General features: G+C 32.7%; 2 protein-coding genes and 1 long non-coding RNA gene across 3 annotated transcripts; 1 reads left to right on the plus strand and 2 right to left on the minus strand.

Moving 5' to 3' along the window:
• The first annotated feature begins 638 nt into the window (after nucleotides 1-638).
• LOC123657939 (CCR4-NOT transcription complex subunit 6) lies at nucleotides 639-7,750 on the plus strand. Its single transcript, XM_045593423.1, has 7 exons — nucleotides 639-796; nucleotides 1,434-1,588; nucleotides 2,963-3,120; nucleotides 3,681-3,893; nucleotides 4,172-4,343; nucleotides 5,175-5,314; nucleotides 7,671-7,750. The coding sequence occupies exons 1-7, from the start codon at nucleotides 653-655 to the stop codon at nucleotides 7,748-7,750; spliced, it is 1,062 nt and encodes a 353-aa protein (XP_045449379.1). The 5' UTR covers nucleotides 639-652.
• A 7,153-nt stretch (nucleotides 7,751-14,903) lies between these two features.
• On the minus strand, nucleotides 14,904-16,270 carry LOC123657940. Its single transcript, XR_006743806.1, has 2 exons — nucleotides 15,731-16,270; nucleotides 14,904-15,207 (listed from the first exon to the last, which is right to left on the minus strand). It is a non-coding gene; the product is annotated as an uncharacterized LOC123657940 (long non-coding RNA).
• A 577-nt stretch (nucleotides 16,271-16,847) lies between these two features.
• On the minus strand, nucleotides 16,848-20,145 carry LOC123657938 (28S ribosomal protein S24, mitochondrial). Its single transcript, XM_045593422.1, has 4 exons — nucleotides 19,971-20,145; nucleotides 19,556-19,742; nucleotides 18,647-18,747; nucleotides 16,848-17,094 (listed from the first exon to the last, which is right to left on the minus strand). The coding sequence occupies exons 1-4, from the start codon at nucleotides 20,001-20,003 to the stop codon at nucleotides 16,906-16,908; spliced, it is 510 nt and encodes a 169-aa protein (XP_045449378.1). The 5' UTR covers nucleotides 20,004-20,145; the 3' UTR covers nucleotides 16,848-16,905.
• Between the last annotated feature and the right edge of the window lie 498 nt (nucleotides 20,146-20,643).

The raw sequence follows: 20,643 nt of genomic DNA on the forward strand, positions 1-20,643 counted from the left end.
CAGACAGCGGTTTAATAATTGGCCGAGGTCGAATTAGAACTTATTTATGTAAAGTTCTTTACTAATGTATAGTGTTATTGCAAGGTATGTTTTGATCAAGCGTATAAAGCAAGAATGATCAAGCTTTTGTGTGGGAAACTGCTTTAATATTTTTTGTTTCGTTATTTTTTTTAATATTCATTGCTATGTATGTATTTATATTTTTTAAATGATTCTGTGGTTTCTTGTACATGAGAGATTCTGCACACCGGTTAAACTATCTTAATTTTACTACATTATTCTTTGACTTCCCTTCAATAGAAGATAACTTTTGTCGTTACCCCAATTTATTCACCTATCCTCTTTGAACGAATCCGTTTTTTTTTTCATTAACTGCTCAAAGTTAGGAATTAAAATTCTCAATATCATCATCTGCAACATATTAACAATAAATCAAATATTAATGTCTAAAAAGATTACGGAAATATTTTCGTTGTAATAAAACGTTAGTATTATAATTCAAATCTTGTCAAAAGTCGTCAAGAAGCCATTTATACCTGGCGGTGTTACATTTGTAAATATTTTTACTTTACATTCCAATATAAAAAATGGGTATAAATAGCATTGGTGAATTAAATGCTTATTGCATTATTTTTCAGGCATATTCACAGTGATGTGCTACAATGTCCTATGCGACAAGTACGCGACTAGACAGATGTACGGCTACTGCCCGAGCTGGGCACTCGAGTGGGACTACAGGAAGAAGGGCATCCTTGACGAGATTAGGCATTATTCTGCTGACATCATTAGTTTACAGGTTAGTGATTTTCCAATTGATGACTTATGAGATTATCATATGTATTGGATGTTGATTTGAAGATTGTTGTTGTCGTATTGGAATAGAACGTTTGGTTTGGAGATAGGTTGGAATTGTCCTATTCCAAGTTGTTGTGGTTACGAGATCATAAAACCTATATTTTACGATGTTTTTCGAGAAGTGAGTGACCTAATCACTGACCAAAGAAAGCCTTTGAAATGGTTCGAAGGTTAATCCACTGTGCTATATCTATCCATTGCGTTGGCGGGTATGTCTCAAAGTATGTTTTAAAACACAGTATTTCCAAATGATTCCTTTAAACTGAGCTTAAGAATTCAACTTCTAGTAATTTTACAATTAAACCTATGAAACATCTTTTTCGAATTTTATCGCGATTTATAAAATTTTTTAGATGTCCGACGTTTCAAATACTTTAACAGCAACCATTGTCTAAAAACGTAAAAATTTAATAAACTGCGATGAAATCCGAAAAAGTTGTTTCATTATAATGAGTAAAATTCGCGTAAACATTAGAAAATAATTAAACCTATGATATTAAAGCTAGAGATAAATATAGTTAAAATTATCTTAATATATATACAATACCTTTTTTAATTGTTCTTTTTTCTGTTAACAGGAAGTGGAAACGGATCAGTTTTATCATTTTTTTCTCCCGGAACTGAAGCAAGACGGTTATGATGGTATTTTCTCGCCGAAATCACGCGCAAAGACAATGTCCGAATCGGAACGAAAATATGTTGATGGTTGTGCCATCTTTTTTAGATCTGCTAAGTAAGTCAATATTTATATTACCTTTAAGAATTCGAAAGGCGGTATTAAATGGTATTCATTATAACACCGTAATGTAAAGATTTATAAAGGCAGAACAAATAAATCTCTAATTTGCACGTAATTGAATAGTCGATTAAGAGTCTTCTTTTTTTTAAAATAAAAGTAATGAAAAATTTACTCGAATGTCCCGGTAAAAATTATGATCGTATAAAGTATACTAGCTGTGCTCGCGACTTCGTCCGCGTGCACAAAAAAGTTATTGTTTGGTTCGCAGAGTTATAAAATAAATAAATTTCTAAAATAAAAGTAGCCTGTGTTACTCCTTACTACATCAGCTATCTGCCAGTGAAAGTCCCGTCAAAATCGGTCCAGCCGTTTCAGAAATGCGTCGGAACAAACAGACAGACAGACAAAAATTGTAAAAAATATTATTATGGTACAGGTACCGTGTATATGCATCCGTGTATATCCATATGCATTTAGTAAAAAGCGTACCGTGTATACATGCATACGAATTTAGTTAAAAAGTGGTTATTTTAATATGACAAACAGGCACTCCAATTTTATTTATTTGTATGTATAGAAGATTAATTTACATTTTGTGTCATGTTTTAATGAAAAATTTAAACAAAATTAGTATATAACTATACACAAACGAAGGATAACAGCGTACTGTAGAGTGTACTCGTAGGTAGAGTAGAACGTGTCGTATTGCTCTTGTCATGTTCCCTCAACGCAAATTGATTTCGACCCGAAGATCGTTCTGTTGATTGTTCATAAGTAACAGTGATCATATCAAATGACACTGACTGCCCGTTTGCTGGTTATTTCCTTACGTATGTAATATATAAACTATGAACAAACAACTACCTCAGCGCTTTCTCCTAATTGTAGAAGAGAAAAAATAGCAAATGATCATGAAAAATAAATACGTTAGAAGATACGCGAAAAAAATAAATAACATTTATATATTACATAATTGTATAAGCTTATTATTTTACGTTGATAATTATTTAAGGCCTGTTGCACCAATTATTGATGAAGTCTATCTCGCACATATATTATTGATATATCTATTAGTAGAGAGAGGTTTAACTAAACCTCAGGGCCTATTTTACCTTAATTAATAAACAAACATTTCTGGGTTCACAGGTTACAATTAATATATCTGATGGATAAAGTAGAGTTTGACGTTGAAAAAATATCAACAACTTTTATCTATTAGATGCCTTTATCCGCCAGCTAACTTTATCAGTAACCAGTGAAAGAGGCCCTTTTTGAACCATTACTCATTTCACGCATCATTCTTTAACATTTTGGCTAAATATAATTTTTAATTATGTAAGTTATTAACAGGAATTTATTTACCGACAGATTCTCATTAGTAAAGGAACATCTAATTGAATTTAATCAACTAGCAATGGCTAATAGCGAAGGTTCGGATAATATGTTGAACCGAGTGATGCCGAAAGACAACATCGGGCTCGCTGCCTTATTAAAGACCAAGGAAGCAGCGTGGGAAAACGGTAAACGTGATTTAATATTTTTTTTGTCCAAATGTTTTCGTACGCAGTAAATTTTAACGATCAATCTTTAATAAAAGTATACCCAAATTATCAGTAACTCGTTACATCAACTTTATTTTTTATAATTTAACCTTTTTTTTTAATTAATTGATAGCAACTTTATAATGAAAATAATATATAAAACCTGTTTCGTTATATAAGAACAGTTTTCGTAGTTGAGCAATATGATTATAGCACGAATCTTTTGTGATACTTAAAATTGAAAATAACATTTCAACATTTCGGTGTAAGCGAACACTTAATTTTGGTAGATTACAAGCTTTTCTTATACAACTAGGTCGGAAAACAAGCGTAAGGTCCTTCTTATGTTAAGCGATTGCCATAGCTTATAGACGCCTGCAATACCAGAAGCATCACAGACGCGTTGCCGACTCTACGCCTAACCCTCCCCATGATTTCTGGCCACTTTACTCTCCACAGGAACTCAGCACTGCTTGAAAGCAGTATTATTTACCGCAGTTAAACTAGATTAATCCGGTTTTTACTGGTTCCAGGTATACCAACAGACTCGTCGACTCTAGCACAACCTATTCTAGTGTGTACCGCACACATACACTGGGACCCAGAATTTTGTGATGTCAAACTAATCCAAACTATGATGCTCAGTAACGAACTGAGGTCAATTTTAGACGATTCCGCAAGAACATTGCGTCTTTCAGGACAGAAGGACAACGTGCAACTGTTACTATGTGGGGACTTCAATTCTCTACCGGATAGTGGTGAGTTTATACTATCCACTACTTAATATATACCAAAAACTTTAAGGTTCAGGTATTCGACCTTCCAGTCGGCATAGATTCGTATTTTTCGTGCTTCAATTCTAAACAAAAATAATTTTAAGGAACCAATTTCCCTTTATTTTGGTAATTCGTCGAACTTCTTTGACGTTGACCGATAAAAGCTTATTGGCAGGATGAATAATTTAAGGTCAAGCGACTTGCCTCCTTGTTTACTGTATAATTTACAGTAAAAAATAAAAATAAAAAAAATCTTGCAGGAGTTGTGGAGTTCCTATCATCAGGCCGTGTGTCTGCTGATCACCGAGATTTCAAAGAATTGGGTTACGCGACATCGTTAAGACGTATGCCCGGTTCAGAGCATGAATTCACGCACAATTTCAAGCTGGCTTCCGCTTACAGTGAGGACATCATGCCCTACACTAATTACACGTGAGTTTTATATACGATTCAGCCTGCAACATCCTATAGCTGGGTTTGACCTCTCCATATAGGAGAGGATAGAGCTCAATCCACCACGCTGCTCCATTGTGGGTTGGAGGATATATTCCCTACTGTGAGTGACGAACGCTTCAGGTATTTATGACAACAACTGGGACCGACAGCTTAACGTGCTCTCTGAAGCACGGTGGGGAGACCTACAATTACAAACATCCAAACCGGATACAAATATTTGCGCAAATATAAATGTCCATCCCAAGCGGGAATCGAACCCGCAAACCGCTAACTTTCAGGCGCGTACATAGCACACGCGCCACTACACGAGACGGGTTGTTTAAGTTTTATATACCTTGTTATTTATTTATTTCATATTTTACTGCATATTTACATTTAAAGAAAATTTTAATAAAATAGTTCTAACTTAGAAAAGTGTAAAGGTTGGTCTTTAATCTAATAGTACCTAGTCTCTTAACGACGTATACTCGTATATTATATTATCTCTCACTCACTTCCTTTTGTTATTAGTACTTTTTGAAAATTATTGTAATCCATTCCATTGTGCTAATCACTTTCCTCCTTAGATTTTTTTTAAATATTACTTCCAATATATTTTATCATTAATCTTGATATTTTTGATAGTCTTACTAATTAAAGCTACTAGAATTACATGGCATCGTTTATTTTATAAATCTTATGTAATTTGGATAATTGTTAAATTATGTCAATTGTTTGCAATAATAAAAAAAACGAAAAAATTAAACATGAATCATTTGAAGTTCATATTTATCTAGTAATAAAATAAGAAATCTAATTCCATTTCAGATTTGACTTCAAAGGTATCATTGACTACATATTCTACAGCAAGCAGTCGATGACGCCCTTAGGGTTGCTGGGCCCGTTATCACAGGATTGGTTCCGCGAGCATAAGGTCGTCGGCTGTCCCCATCCACACATACCTTCAGGTAAAAAATATATAAAAATAAAATAATAAAATCTTACTCTCAATAGCCTTATTATTATCAAATGTTGGAGGTCCAGTAAGTTTTCATATTACCTTAGACCCCGATCAATGCCGTCAGTAAGTTGCCATTAACCATAACCATAAATTTGGCAAAAAAAAAATCTGTGTATATTTATTTATTTGTTATTTGTCTATAGTAAAATTTTGTTAAAGATTACTTGGTCAAATAGAAAACCATAAACAAAGTATTAGATCTTAATAAAAATAATAATGACAATTATTTCTAACTCATTAAATTGGTCTTACTGAGATACAAAAAAAAAAAAAACCTAAAAAGAATAGACCACACGTAATGGTCATTAAAAAAAACCTAAGGTCACATTGTCATGTCTACAAAAAAACTCTCGGGCGAATATCGACCGAAATAGGCTCTTATCTTTATAAAAACCATTTAAGATTATATAATTGATGTAAGGTTTTTTCCAGCATCATTAGAAAAAAAAATAATGTGTTTATTTTATAGCCGTAGATTACTACATCAACATTATTAAATGTTGATCATTATTAAAATATGAATATTATCAAAAACTGGTTATAAATTAAAGTATAATTTATAATACAAGTTTAATTTTTTGTATCTATTTAAACCTAGTCTACCTGTATAGGTAGAAGATTTATTCTAAGTCACTTTAACCTACCTTTTGCATGCCTTTGTGTCAATTATGCATACTCAATTACATGTTTTATGATCAATTTGATAAGCTCGCAGTATTTTGTACAATACAAATTTTACTTAGTTGAAAATTTTTAAGTCGTGAATTTTTTTTATATACTGAGGTAGGGCACAGCAGGAATTTCCTGCTCAAAATATGGAGCAGCCCGACTGGGGTAGTACGTCGACCTTACAGAAGATCACAGCAAAATAATACTGTTTTCAAGCAGTATTGTGTTTCTGTTGGTGAGTAAGGTGACCAGAGCTCCGGGGGGATTGGGGATTGGGTCGGCAACGCGCTTGCGATGCTTCTGGTGTTGCAGGCGTCTATAAGCTACGGTAATCGCTTACCATCAGGTGAGCCGTACGCTTGTTTGCCGACCTAGTGACATAAAAAAAAATATAGTATCCAGTACATTATATACGATCGCAAATCGGGGGGGGGGGGGGGAACTAAGAAAGTTCAATATTTTTTTTGCATAATTTGAAAGTTTTTTTTAATAACGATAAAATCTTATTTATGAAGTGACGATGGCTATCAGGTATTTATTATAACAGTCGAGACCGACAGCTTAACGTGCTCTCCGAGGTACGGTGGGGAGGAGGGAGGGTGGTGTCTAAAACGGTAAAATTCCACTCGATGTATATTATGAACACTAAGACAACCCTGTTGACTCATATTGTTAATCAGAATATATCGTACGTCGATATAACCCATAATATTTTTCGTTCATTATAATGAAACAACTTTTTCGGATTTTTTAGATGGCCGACATTTCGGATATTATACAGTAACCATGGTCACGGGGGTTTCCTAGTCCTCCCGTGACCATGGTTGAAAAAGTCGTTTTGTTATAATGAGTGAAATTCGCGTAAACCTTAAGGAGGTGATAGACGTACGAACTTAAAGAACGCGGTTTTGAAGATCGCGAACTTACTCGGCTCGACGTCGGTGACACACGTGAAGCTTACTCATTCTGTATTGCAATGTCGTTGATAGAAGAAGCTTTGTGTTATTTAGAAATTCTATCGTATGACATTTTAAAAAACAAAAAAGACGAAGTTCTGAAATAATTCATTTTGAGTAATTTCTCAATCAAAAGTAATAAAAATTACAAATACCTACACTACAAGCGTTGCGCGTCCACGGACTAGCGAAAAATAATGGTGATTTAAAAAAAACTGACTTCAATTACATCGACAAGTAACACATCGTAGGCAGACGAAAAAACAGTCAAGTAAATACGAATTATTAGATATAACCCAAAAACTACTTATTAGATCGCAGTCAAATTTAAATGGGACCACACGACACACACTACTTTTTGATTAAAATAAAAATCATGAAAATCAGCCTACCCAGTCAAAAGTTCTCAAAGTTCTGAATCGAATTGAAAACCTCCTCCTTTTTTGAAAGTCGGTTAAAATTGGTGGCTCACGGTTCGCAGTGCTGCCACACGCACGAGCGGAGGCGGACTACGAGCAAAATTTCAAACTTATCGGATCGCTAACGAACTTACTCGGCGATTTTAAAGTACGCGTACGTAGGTTGACACACTAGCGAAAAAGGTCGTCGAGCCCCAAGTTCGCGAACTTACTCGCACGTCTATCACCCCCTTTAGAAAACAATATTTTTCGTTTCCAGATCACTTCCCGCTGCTAGTCGAGCTCGAGATGTGTCCGAGCTCGAGCGGCAACAGTAACGGGCTGATCGGGCGCAGGTAGCACGCGTCGCGCTCCAAGCACCAGCACCAACACCAACAACAGCACCAACACCAACACCAACACCAGCACCAACTCCAACGCCGCGACCGCGCATCCAACACGTGAGGGTGAGGTCTACCAACTTTTAGAAACGTTCGCTCGTAAATTGTTGAAAACCGCTGACTTGAAACGATATGTCACAAATTGTCAGTTAATGACAGTAGCAATTTGACAGTTTTCTTTTTTGTTCAGTTTTCGTTTGTTCGTAATGGTTTAGAACCGCTGTCGTGAAAAAATGTGTCGCAAATTGTCAATTAGTGAAAGTAACGTGAGTCTTCATCTATTTTTCTGTCTAGTTTTGTTATCTCGGGTTTTTGTTAATTAAATTAATAATAAATCTTCGATGTGGTTGCACTAAAGACTTATTTAGAAAATGGCAATTTGCGATAATAACACAATTTTTGCACGACAGTTGCTGTATTGAACTATATAACTCTGGTTTTGTAAGGACACGTTTGTATAATTAAAATAAAATCAATCAAATACAATTTATTTGTTATTTTTGTTTTATATATATCATGGTTATAATGATCGTCTACGATCTTTTCCCAATATTGAAATACCGTTGTGTTGTTTTTCAATTTGGTCTTCTCTGTGTGTGCTACCAAGCACATATGTATATATAAAGGAAATATTATTTTTGATTTTTTATGTATTTTAATGTACAAAATATTATTTTATATCACAGTTTAAATGCAAACGTGTCTTATAATTCTTTCAATGTAATAATTCACTAAAATGTAATAATAATATTTTTTATAAATTATGTTCTAAAAGTTGGTAGCATTATATCATAAACGAGATACTCAATTTTAAAAAACGAATTAACGTTAAAAATCATTCGTTACGTTAATTTCTTTTGCCTGTTTAAATGTCGAAATAATTAATAATGTTCATATTTTATAACTGAAATCAATAGCGTGTCTCGTTAGTAAACTGCCTTAGTAATATTGTAATTGAATGTGTATTATAGTAAAACGAATGTTGTCTCTGTTCACTGGATTAGTTACAAATTAGTTATTGACAAAAATAATATAGATTAATATTATAGTTACTGTCCAGTGTGTAGGAGACTCGCGTGTTAGTATTTAGTGTATGGACATTGCTCATTTCAATCTTTTTCGAATTATTTCGAAGTTTTCTGTCGGTGATACGGCTTAGTTAAGTTTTTTAACTATCTGTGCAATCGCGACCCGACTGCGGGTAGATGTGTTTTTTTTTTTAAGTCGACGTTTAAGTCGAACCAACATTTGGACCGTGCAAATTATGTCAAATATAAATTATTATTGAATCGAGAGATGAATATTTTTTCAACACGATATTTTGTCGGCAAATTTACGCTTAGTTTAATAATAATAATTATACAGTTGAGGAATGATACAATATATTTTATAGTATGTCATCGGAACTTGGTTTGAAATCAAAATGGAATTTTTTTTTAAGTTTTTTTTTTATTAAAAACTAAGCAGTTTTTTTTTTCAATTTATATCTTAAATTATATTTTATAAAGATGTATATAATTATATATATTAAATCATTATACTTTTATGCGTTTATAAATTTGACGTAAAAATAAATTCCGATAATGTTGTAAAAATAAGTTTCGATAATGTTGTAAAATTAAGTGTTTCTTAAAACATGTGAAAACGATGCACAAAATCGTCGACAAATTGTCAAACGTCCATTTACCAATTAGTCTTTAAATTCCTCCACTGTATATTATTTAGGTATAAAATCTGGGTATGTTATGCAATGTTAAGATTCTCGGTTTTGAACTAGATGACTCTGCAATATAGATCATTTAATGCGTTACGGCTATTGAGACGATTTACAGAGATCCCTAGATCATCAAACATTTTTTTTGATCTCTTTTCGACTTCGACCAAAGACAATCATAAATTGTAAACTGTTGCTTATGCCGTGTCAAAACATTTTTTAATCTGTATTTTTCATAAAAATAAATAAGAATACTCTTAAAATTGAACTAAGTGTCGTATTAATCGTCTCTCTGATCGTGCGTTGTTAATAAACAGTGGATAACTTGTAATGTAATTTAGCGTTGCGGTGTATGCGGCTTTGTATGGTTCAAATATCCATATTAAGTGTCATCGTGTCGTTAGAAGTATTGACGCTGGTTTAGTTAGATAGGTTACGCGGTGAAGCGGTAGATGGCGTTCGATTGATATTGCGGTACTGTGAACAAAGTCGAGCGACGCTCTTAGGTTAATGAAAACATCGTGTGTTCCAACAAACTTCTCAGCGAGACTTATTACTCCTCATTTTTATTCCCCCCTCCCCCTTCCAAAACTTTCCTAGTGTTTTATAACTATGGTGTACGTAAGGTTAGCTTAGTGGTAATTAATCCTTGATTTTTTATGAACTGTCTTCTTTAGCGCGAGCGCTGTCGGGTATCTCTATTAGTCGTTAAGTAGCTTTTACATGTGACGAACTGTTCTTCATTGCGATTGATATTTCACAAATTATTTCGATTAAGGTCGTGTTAGGTGTAGAAATTATATTTTTTGTCAGTATTCGCGTCGTTCCTCCGTATGGTCTGACTTAAAATCGCAGCGACGTTAGATGCATTTTATTTGTTAGTTCATATTAGATTTTAAATTGATTTTTCGGGAGTTGCCCGACAGCGAGCCGCCTTTGTTAGTAATAGCGGGTAGCATACTGGCGTAGTACAAATGTGTGTATGTATTTGAGTGTGTGTTAGCTGTGGGCGTGATCACTACGTCGCGTGTCTCGAAATCGCTTCTGATTGGTCGGTACATCTTTGTCCGCACGAATGACAGTTGAGTAAGGTGTTGCCAGATTGTTAACATTTTTTATTGAACTACTAGATATGGCAATTCTAAAATGTAAAGTTTTTTTTTTGTTCAATTAAATTACAAGAAAAAGATTTATACCATTTTTATTTAGTGAAAAAGTCAGTTGTCGTCTCTTAAATAGTTATAGATTTGCTCTATCGAGTAGCTCTTAGGAGTATCTATTTTTGTCTATCGTTGAGATGTAAAATGTTTTTGTCAGAAATTTTTAATGTAATGAACTAGTCATACAGAGATTGGTCAATCTTTGCTCCGAAAAATAGATTCAGTCATTTTGTTTTTGCTTACGTATCTGTGTTAGTAATATTTACTTAGTTATCTGGGCTTCTGTTTTGTTTATTTCAATTATCGAAGTCTATAGTTCTGTAGGATTGTTTCCGCTGTGATGATTTGATCATTTCGTCTTAAATTTGTTTATTTATTTTGGTTTGGTAGTTGCAGGGCCAAATGACAAAGGCCGAATAAAGGCTTTGTATTTATTTTATTTACTTAGTTGCAAGGCAAAGATTGTACAAAACTTACCAATCTCGCATCGTGCCCTCGTTGTGAAGCTTTTGTTGTCTCATCGGTATGATTAGTGATATTTACTAAAACATTTTTATATTATTACAAAATAAATGGACCATTGCATAGTTGTATCTACGTTTTATTTGTCCTCTCCATTGGAATTATATATGATTTTGAATATTTTTATATTCAATATATTATATTATTATGTATATCAAATGATAGGTGCTGTTGTATTTAATTTAATGTTACTAGCGCGTTTGTGATAGGGATACGTCTCTCTTGTAATCTATCGGATAAACTGTGAACACTACGAGCCAAATCATGTTAAAGGGTATATTTAATTACTTTTAGGATAAACGTGGTCGACACGAAGTTTTATACGATACAAATTTTACTACTGACACTTTATAATTTTTTTTTTTTTCTAAGGACAAATAGATTTTAAAATCATATCACGCGATTAATCTTGTTCTGAAAAGTTTTTTTTTGTAAATTATAGTATTTTAAGATACGAACTCGGTACTTGATATTTTTCTATATGTGCGTTTCGTGCACAAAGTATATTTACGGTACAATATCGCCGTCTCGAGTCACATTGGAAGAATTTCAAGTTTCATAGTATTTGGCTTTAATTCTAAATTCCGCTCCGTGTCACGAACGAGACACGTAATCTCAGACCGATCTATCGATTCAAGGTAACGCTAGGATGTATGAAATATTGTTAATATTTTTGCATTTATCACACATTTGTAGTTATGTATCATAAAATTTATGTATATTTATATTTATATTTGGTCCACCGATTTCGAACAACGGCCAAAAGTGAAAGAGCAAATTTAAAGTCTGAATCCATAGATGCTATTGATATTTCTTAAATCAAAGTTCAAGTAAGTACTTACATGCTGATGAGTTTAAGTTTAATTATATCTTTAATAAGGGAATGCGTACGCTTATACGACTTTATAAAAATTCATCGGAGGGTAGTTCAAACTTTTTTTCACAATGGACGTAATTTATCCGTGTGAAGAATTTGATATTATTATTGTTTATATCACACGGAAGAATAGGAATATATGGATATATTGCGTTAAGCGTACGCACTTCTTTACTTGTCCTAATGTAAATTAAGATATGAGAGATATTTTTGTCAACAGTCACTGGTTGAGAATTGTCTAAATCCTAATTAGGTAGGCTCGTCTTTTGTTGTAGTTTCTACACAGGTTAAATGTGAGCGCTTTTTTCGGTATGTCAAGCGACGCGTCAAACTTGTTTTGAAGCGATTAAGAAATTTATGTTCACACGAAACTTACCCGTTGTCCTACGTGAGCGATGAAATCGACAACGCTAAGCGAAAAGGTAATGTCAACTTATCATGTCCTATAAAGCTGCCTGTAACGACATTCACGAAACACAAAGGTATAGGGCGCGATATGTCGCACCGCTTTGCGACGATTTCAGTCTTGTCGGGTCTTGTCGTGTTTCGTCGCTTACCATGGACAGCGATTATAGTTCGCTAATAAAATCAGTATTTAAAGACAGTAGACTTTACGAATTAATAGCATTGCTTATGAGTAATGAGAGCTTTATTGTATCGATGTTTATCTTATTTGTGGAGTGTTAGGACATGTGATCTCTTTTATTTTTAATAGAATTTTGATGGTCAATTTTACTTAATAGATCTAGCAGTATAGTGTTGAAATAGGAAATTATTATCGCACATAAAATTCGTTATAATTCACTGTATATTATTTTACACAACTGATGCCATCCGGAACTTTTTCGACAAATTTTCTGACGCATTATTGAAGCTACTCTCGTTGTTACTTACGCCTGTTCAAAATTGGACCATTTTATTTGTACATATTTGTATTATATGTATCCTTACATTCATATGTAAATAAGTGACAAACTATATTTTTTATTTTAATCTGAAATGTGATTTTATATATCGATATTTTTATGCGTTATACATTTATCAATGACACTACTACGTTTTGTACTCGTTGGTTGGGGAGTTTCAATAATGCGATTTAATATTGGATAGCCATTAGAATCACGGGAAGCCTTCGATTTATCTGTATATTTTATTTGTAAATATGTAAACGACAATGCTAACAAGAGCGAGCCGTCGCATACTGTCAGCCGTTTGGACTTCTGCGCAAACTGACTTACAAACGGATACGGAAGGAAAACGTTGAACCGGTTACGCAAAACGTTTAAATAACGGTTCAGATTTACTTTCGTAACACTACCATACCTGTACTGTGAGCGCCGTTAACCGTCGTCCTACGTAAGCGACAAACTAAACAACATTATAAGATCTGTTATACCTATCAACAGCCCTACGTTGTCGCGTTAAATCACATCGCTCGATATATATAAACGAATCGCGTCTCGTCACTTACTAGGACAGCGTGTGCAGCAACAAACGTCAGTGTGTAACCGGCCTTAACGTAATGAGCCTCGAATAGGTGTATCTCGACAGACATTCCACAGGCCCTATCGAATTAGCTCAATACTAAAGACTGTTTGAGACTTTAAAAAAAAAAAAAGAATAATATCATAATAATGAAAAAAAAAATATTTTCTGAAGCACCTTAACGAGTTTACAAAACGTGTTTTATGGTGATTTAATTAATAAGATCGCAATGTTTAACTCACTAGTATGTAAGGACAAATGCTTTACGTCACTGTGATAGACAATATAAATTTACCTGAGAGAAACACCATAGGCATTTATGTGAAATTTAGAAAAAATATCTTATGAAAAAAAAAACTAATGTAATGATGTACCTACCCTCATATTGTGAACGTTACTTGATTCTGTACACACGGGACTTATAAAAATCATTAATTACTTCGTACAATTTTCTGACTTAATTAGAGCTAGATAGTTAATATTTATTTGTTAGTCGTGTCGTGTCGTGTCGTGTGTGGGAGTCAAGTATCGGCGGTTATCGTCAAAGTACAAAGCGTATGTGCAGAAGTCGGTGTGTGTGTCGCCGGCCCGCGTCTCGCTGTGCTGTTTGTTGACACATTATGTATATTTGAATGAATCAAATTATAAGAGAATATGAATTTTATATCTGACTTTTATTTTTTCATTGCCCAAAGCTGTTTGAAGAATTGGCTAATTAAATCTTTAGCCGGATTTTTTTTATTGTTTATAAGGTAAGGTGTAATGTATTACAAGGATAACAATTTAAAAAAAGGAGTGACCAAAAAATTCTAAACAACCTGCACAGTAGGTCGTTCTCAGCGCATCTTTTAAATATTTAAATTGTAATAAAACTTAAGGGTAGAGTGCACAGATTAATAAACAAAAGGCAGATGGAGCGTGTGCAACAAAAAGTATGAAGCCACTTTTTATTCATGTGTGCGTGGCGACTAGAAATGGCACTGTAGGAACACGTGCATCTATGTGTGTATAATGATACCATAAAAAGAAAAAAACTCCCTGTATTTTTTAAAATGTCCTTTTACGACCATAGGTTCTAAAGTTTTATTTGGATACATGAATTTATAACTAAATAAATACTTTAATAATAATAATAATATTAATAAAGGTTTCGTTAAAAATAACGAAAGAAATAGGTAATATGTCAAGATTTTTATAACTAGCGGTCCGTCCACACTTTGCTTCGGGTATTAATTTTGTTTTTGTTTAATAAGGTTTAAATGGACTTTACAATGTTTACAACTCTAGATAATAAAACTTTAGTGTTTTTCAGTAGTATCATATTTATTTCATTAGACAAATTAAAAAAAACATACATAATTTAAAATATTTATTAATAATAATAATAATAATAATAATCATCATTTATTCACACTCACACATATATCGATATACAGACAACTTAAAGACTAGACCAAAAGATAAGATAGTATTACAAATAATTACATTGGAATTTTTTTTTTATCAACCTACGACATTTTTCGGTAAAGCATAAGCCATCCTCTTTAAAATGTTATGAACACACAACGCAAAATTTTGAAGCCTGCCAATTATTTTCTTGCCTGCTTTGGCAAATAATAGAAACCCATTCCTCGCGTAGAACAACATCTGTCGGCAATCTGCAAAAATAATTAAATAATAAAACTTGACACTGATTACAATATGTATTCTTTAAATATATCTAGTATCTTCCATTAATTCCACTAATATTATAATCTGGCTATTGCCTACAACTTAACAAAATATACCATATATGTAAATAACTTCATCATTAGCATATAACTAATTGATTAACTACTAACGGAACTAAATTGATAACCATATACATTTTTATTTAAGCTCCTGCATTAGATATTAATGACCGAATCACAGTAAATAGTAATAACAGATAAAAATACATCTAAATTCGGAATAACTATTTAGGCGTGATATTACGTGTGGAAATCGAATACACGTCCGTACATTTAAAAGTCAGTCTCACTAACGCCTAGACCATCAGGTAGTTTCCCCAATTGAAGGGAAAAACATTTCGCCGAACACTGGCAACACAGTTGAATTAATGTCGAGGTTTTGTGTTCCGAGATAACCATATAATTTATTGAGTGAATAAATAATAAAATCAATTAAATAATTTATAATTACCTGTGAAATGAAATTCCATCCCCTTTTTTTTATTTTTGGGAACAACTTTCACAATGTTTAATAACACAAGACGGCATTTTTTGACACAAAATAATGAATCACTCGAGACGTTTAAACAATACGACGCTATCTTTAGCACTGCTGCGACTTTGTATTCGCTTTTGATTTTGTATTCGCTTTGGTGGCTTCACTCGCATGTTCGGCACGCTCCATCTGCCTTTTGTTTATTAATCTGAGGTAGAGTGAAAATCATAAGCGCCTCAGCCAAATAACACAGCCCTAGTGTTGTATTCCTGCTGTAAGGTAAGCCACACAGTGGGCTGAAATTCACGTTTCATAGACAGTCAAATTTTTTTTTCAAGTGACGCTTTTTTTGCTTGAATGCGATTGAGAATAACTGCTATATGCCTTATATAATGAACTTTCAGGTTTACAATCGTAAACAGCGCACTTAGAATTTTTTTTTTTTGTATGGAGTCGACATAAATGATGATATCTCCATAGTCGCACAATTGCGCCTAATATCCTCTTAGGTTATTAAAATATAAATTATTTTTGTTTTTTTTTTTTTGACATACTTCATGATGCGTCTATAAAACGTGAATTTCAGCCCACTGTGAGCCAGTTCTCTTGGTTAGGGTTGGCAACTCGCCTAAAATACTTCTGTCGGCTATAAGGCTAACCGCTTAGCACCCCGTGGACCGTACGCTATTACTTTACATTATGTCACCATAGTTGTATCCAAAAAGGTAAAAAACTTTCTGGTTAAATATGTAGCAAGTAAAAATAAAGTTTTTGTTTATTTGCACACTTTAAATAGTTCTGCTATCATTTCTTTTTATTGAAACTTTTTTACTATAACAATTTGTAGTATTGTACAAGTTTTTTAAATAAACTATACAAGTGAAACGTAGAACCTTCAAATTATATTGGATCTAGTATATTAGTACATCTACCAATTAAACCTTATTTTCTTAATATTACACATAACTACATTCACAATAACTTTATATATTGTCTATGAATGTGATTACAAAACTAAATACATTCAAAACGAAACAGAACAGTAGGTAAATTTAAGTCATTTATTTCTTACTTAAAAAAAATAAAATAAATATTACAATCAATCTTTATTTATTCTAACTATATTACACACAATTAACAACATTAAAGATTTAAATGTATTTGAATATGACATCTTTGTAGCTGTCTACTGTTTGAAGTTCCAACGTCACTGGACATTGTATCCACGTTGACAATAATTCCTCAGAGTAGCCTATCAGGAAATACATCTTGGTCGGGGAGACAGCACGTCTTACAATGGCTGCAATCCTTATGTGATTAAACTGCCTTTTTATTATAATCTGCATAAAAAAAGGACTAATTTTAATGTAATCCTATAGCGAAAACAAACTATGAGATACAAGTTATAGACTAGGTGTATTACAAAACAAGTAATCAATATTATGACCTATTACATCAGTTGCTGATAAAATTTATCTTGCATACACGTTAATGATAGGCTTTATTAGCACCTGTCACTTCAACTAACTATATTGTTAAATTCACAGGTACATGTCTAGATTTTTAGATTCACAGGGACAGGTCACAGGCACAGATTCTTGGTAAAAAACAATAATATACTAAAAACTTTTATCTGTTGGATATATCATCCGTCAAATAGCCTTATTATCCACAATCGGTGGAACAGGCCCTGGGGTCAGCAACCTGCGGCTCGCGAGCCACATGCAGCTCTTTCGGTGTGAAACTGTGGCTCTTTAGTTCCATACGCAAGTATAATTGATTTTACTAAAAAAAAAATTAAATAATCCACGAAATTCTGAAGTTTCACTGCATCATTATACACCAAGAAGCACTTTGTGCCCATTTCATTTCGGTCGAAATAGTTGAGGTTATGAATTTGGTAATCAAAATTGTTAATAGCATCTTGTCAAAAGCACTCTACCATCGCCAGTTTAAAGAATTGTTAAACGAATTCGAGACTCAGTGTTCAGACCTCCTTCTTCATAATAAAGTGCGATAGCTTTCCAAAGGTATTGGAGTGCTGACTATCTTCGGATCGACATATTCATGCGAGCAAGCGTTCTCTTGCATGATTATAATTAAAAATAAAGAAGCCAGTTAAAAAATGAAAATTTAGAGCCATGTTTGAAACTTAAAACAACAAGATATGAGCCAAATTTATCCAAACTTTCTAAAACCATACAAAGCCATTGCTCCCATTGACTTTGTTTGCCTAATTGTTTGTTATTAAAGTACAAGTTAGGGTTGTCAGTAAATGTTAAGCTTTTTAATGTTTTTACTTATAATAAATAACTATCTGGTAACTATCTAATAATTCCATATAAATATATATGTATATTATCTAATTTATTGGGAAAAACACGACAAATATATGAATAAATAGATTTTTTTTGAATAAAAGATTAGTTTTTTTACCAAAAACTTTTAATATGCGAGTACTATTTATTATTGACGAAAAAAAAAAATTGTGGCTATTTAAAAACTGAAATTTTGTAAATTGTAATTTTTGGCTCTTTTGACTCAAAAGGTTGCCGACCCCTGCCTTAGTATAAAGATGAAAAGTTATTTGTATATTTGAAAATGCAAAAATTTGATTTCCATCACTACCTGTTAGATAAAAAAAGTTTCTATATACACTAGGATTTTAGTCTATTTCACTTACAGTAAACTTCTTATAACTTAGGTAAATTTTGTCATTGGAGTTAACAAGATATGACAATGCTAACTTCATACTAATCAATATTCATCAAAACTTATTGTTCTGTACATGGCTGATAACAAACACACACACAACTTAATAATTAATGTTTTTGATACCTTTGGTATTCTTCTATTCTAATCGTTTACCACTAAAATTGTAAAATCATTTACCTCGCTACAAACGAGACCATGCCAGGTTCCATTCATAAATCTCCTGATGAACTCATCTTCAACTGCCGTTTCTGATTTTCTAAGACCATCTTTTAAACTCGCTATAATGAAAAACAATAATAATAATGATGATAAAAACATTGATTACAATATTCAATTAGAATCAATATGAAAATGTTTTATACAATATTTATTGGAGGCACTGCATTGTCCTTTTTTTGTTTTATCATAATCTTAATAATCGATGAATGGGTCATAATAGTTATAATTTAGTCTATGACAGAATTTTTATAAAAATTCATTCATCACTTCAGCATCGCAGTCCACAGCTGGACATAGGCTTCCACAGGTTTGCGCCTAAAATGGCGTGAATTCATGTGTGTTGCCCATAGTCACCACATTGGGCAGGCAGGTTGGTTGCTGCTGCCCGTCTTCGGCCTGTGTATTTGAAAGCCGGTAGTTGGATGGTTATTCTGCTATTGGTCGGCTTTATATAAGCTCCAAGGTGGTAGTGGAACTATGTTATCTCTTAGCCGCCTTTTACTACACCCACAGGAAAAGAAGGGGTGGCTATTGTCTTTACTACAGTAGCCACACAGCTTCAAAATTCATTAAAATGTAGAAAAAAGTATAAAAACTTAATAATATGAAAATAAAACTTCAAAAATAGGCAGGAAATTTTAAAACTAAGTATTATTTTCATTGATACTCATAGACTTTTTTGATAGTAGAAAATTAAAAACCAACATATGTATGTTTACATAAATATACAACACAACCAGAACACAGCTAAAACAATTGCAGTTATTAATGTACCTATTACAAGTTCAATAGTTAAAAAGTTAACATAACATAATAAATAAATAATATCACCAATTCAAATCAAAGAAGAAACTCTTTTCTACATACAAGTATTCCATGAGTTCCAAGACTTTCGGTGAGCGATATAGTGAGGTGCATTTGCCATTTCATAGGTTAGCGGCCTGTCTCTCTTTTTAGTTATTCTATATTTTCCTGAAACTACTCTGCATAGCGCTGATGATGTATGAAATTGCGACGCTAACACCGGAGAACATTTTGCCAGAATATTTGAAGACTGAAAGAAATAAATTATATATACTTAGTAATGGCTTTAATAATATGCTCGACACTTTATAATACACAAACTTGCTCATGAATAAGACACCTTATTGTGAGGAATATAATGCAGTTGAAGATGTATATCACATTATTTATGATCAAGCTCTAAAATACTTTTAAAAAAAATATTTATATAAAGTTCAAGATAACTGAAAATCAAAAGGCTTTACAATTATTAACATACCTGTACTAATTTTAATACAGTGGATGTATTCATTGTTATTTTGCTTAATATGTGTAATTCTTGACTTGAATAGTCCTATTCTTTTATTAAATAAATACAAACCATAACCTACAAACTTTTGTACGTCAAGAAATAACGAATATGTCAAAATGGGACTGACATTTTATTGACCGTTTAAAAACAACTAGTTTTTTAAGCGCTAGTGCGGTAGTGCAACATCTTATTTGATTTTTTTACTGTTTATATTAATGATTAATGGTTTACAACCAGTAGTATTATAATCTCATAAAATCTATTCTACTATAGTAAATATTAAAAAACGGGAATGGTAAATATAAATATACTAATAAAATTAAAGCTGTACTAGTTCGGTTTTACTTTTAGTTTTAATCTATAAGTAACATTAATTTAAAATAAATTAAAAAAAAGGAATTAGCAATTTTTTCAAAAAAAAAAAAATATTTAAGAGTTATCCACCCGAATGTCTTGTTGTTGAGTCATGAATATTAGCTATAGCACGGACGCGGACCACGAAGAATTTTGTACAATGACCTTTTTGCCTACTGCCAGTGGTTCTCAAATTTTTTATACAAAGTACGAAGCATTAAAAAATTGGTAAAGTTTAGAATTTGGGATGTCTTAGAACTCGTTTTTTGCACACTACACTACCTTT

This window comes from Melitaea cinxia, chromosome 11, assembly GCF_905220565.1.
Source record: "Melitaea cinxia chromosome 11, ilMelCinx1.1, whole genome shotgun sequence".
Taxonomy (NCBI): Eukaryota; Metazoa; Arthropoda; class Insecta; order Lepidoptera; family Nymphalidae; genus Melitaea; species Melitaea cinxia.

Excerpts from the sequence above, each read along its gene's own strand:
- LOC123657939 (XM_045593423.1), top strand. The coding sequence starts at position 653 with ATGTGCTACAATGTCCTATGCGACAAGTACGCGACTAGACAGATGTAC. Across the intron at positions 797-1,433 it reads CTGACATCATTAGTTTACAG|GAAGTGGAAACGGATCAGTT; the intron begins GTTAGTGATTTT and ends TTCTGTTAACAG. Across the intron at positions 1,589-2,962 it reads ATCTTTTTTAGATCTGCTAA|ATTCTCATTAGTAAAGGAAC; the intron begins GTAAGTCAATAT and ends ATTTACCGACAG.
- LOC123657938 (XM_045593422.1), bottom strand. The coding sequence starts at position 20,003 with ATGAATACATCCACTGTATTAAAATTAGTACAG. Across the intron at positions 19,743-19,970 it reads CTGTATTAAAATTAGTACAG|TCTTCAAATATTCTGGCAAA; the intron begins GTATGTTAATAA and ends TATTTCTTTCAG. Across the intron at positions 18,748-19,555 it reads TTGGAACTCATGGAATACTT|CGAGTTTAAAAGATGGTCTT; the intron begins GTATGTAGAAAA and ends TTTTCATTATAG.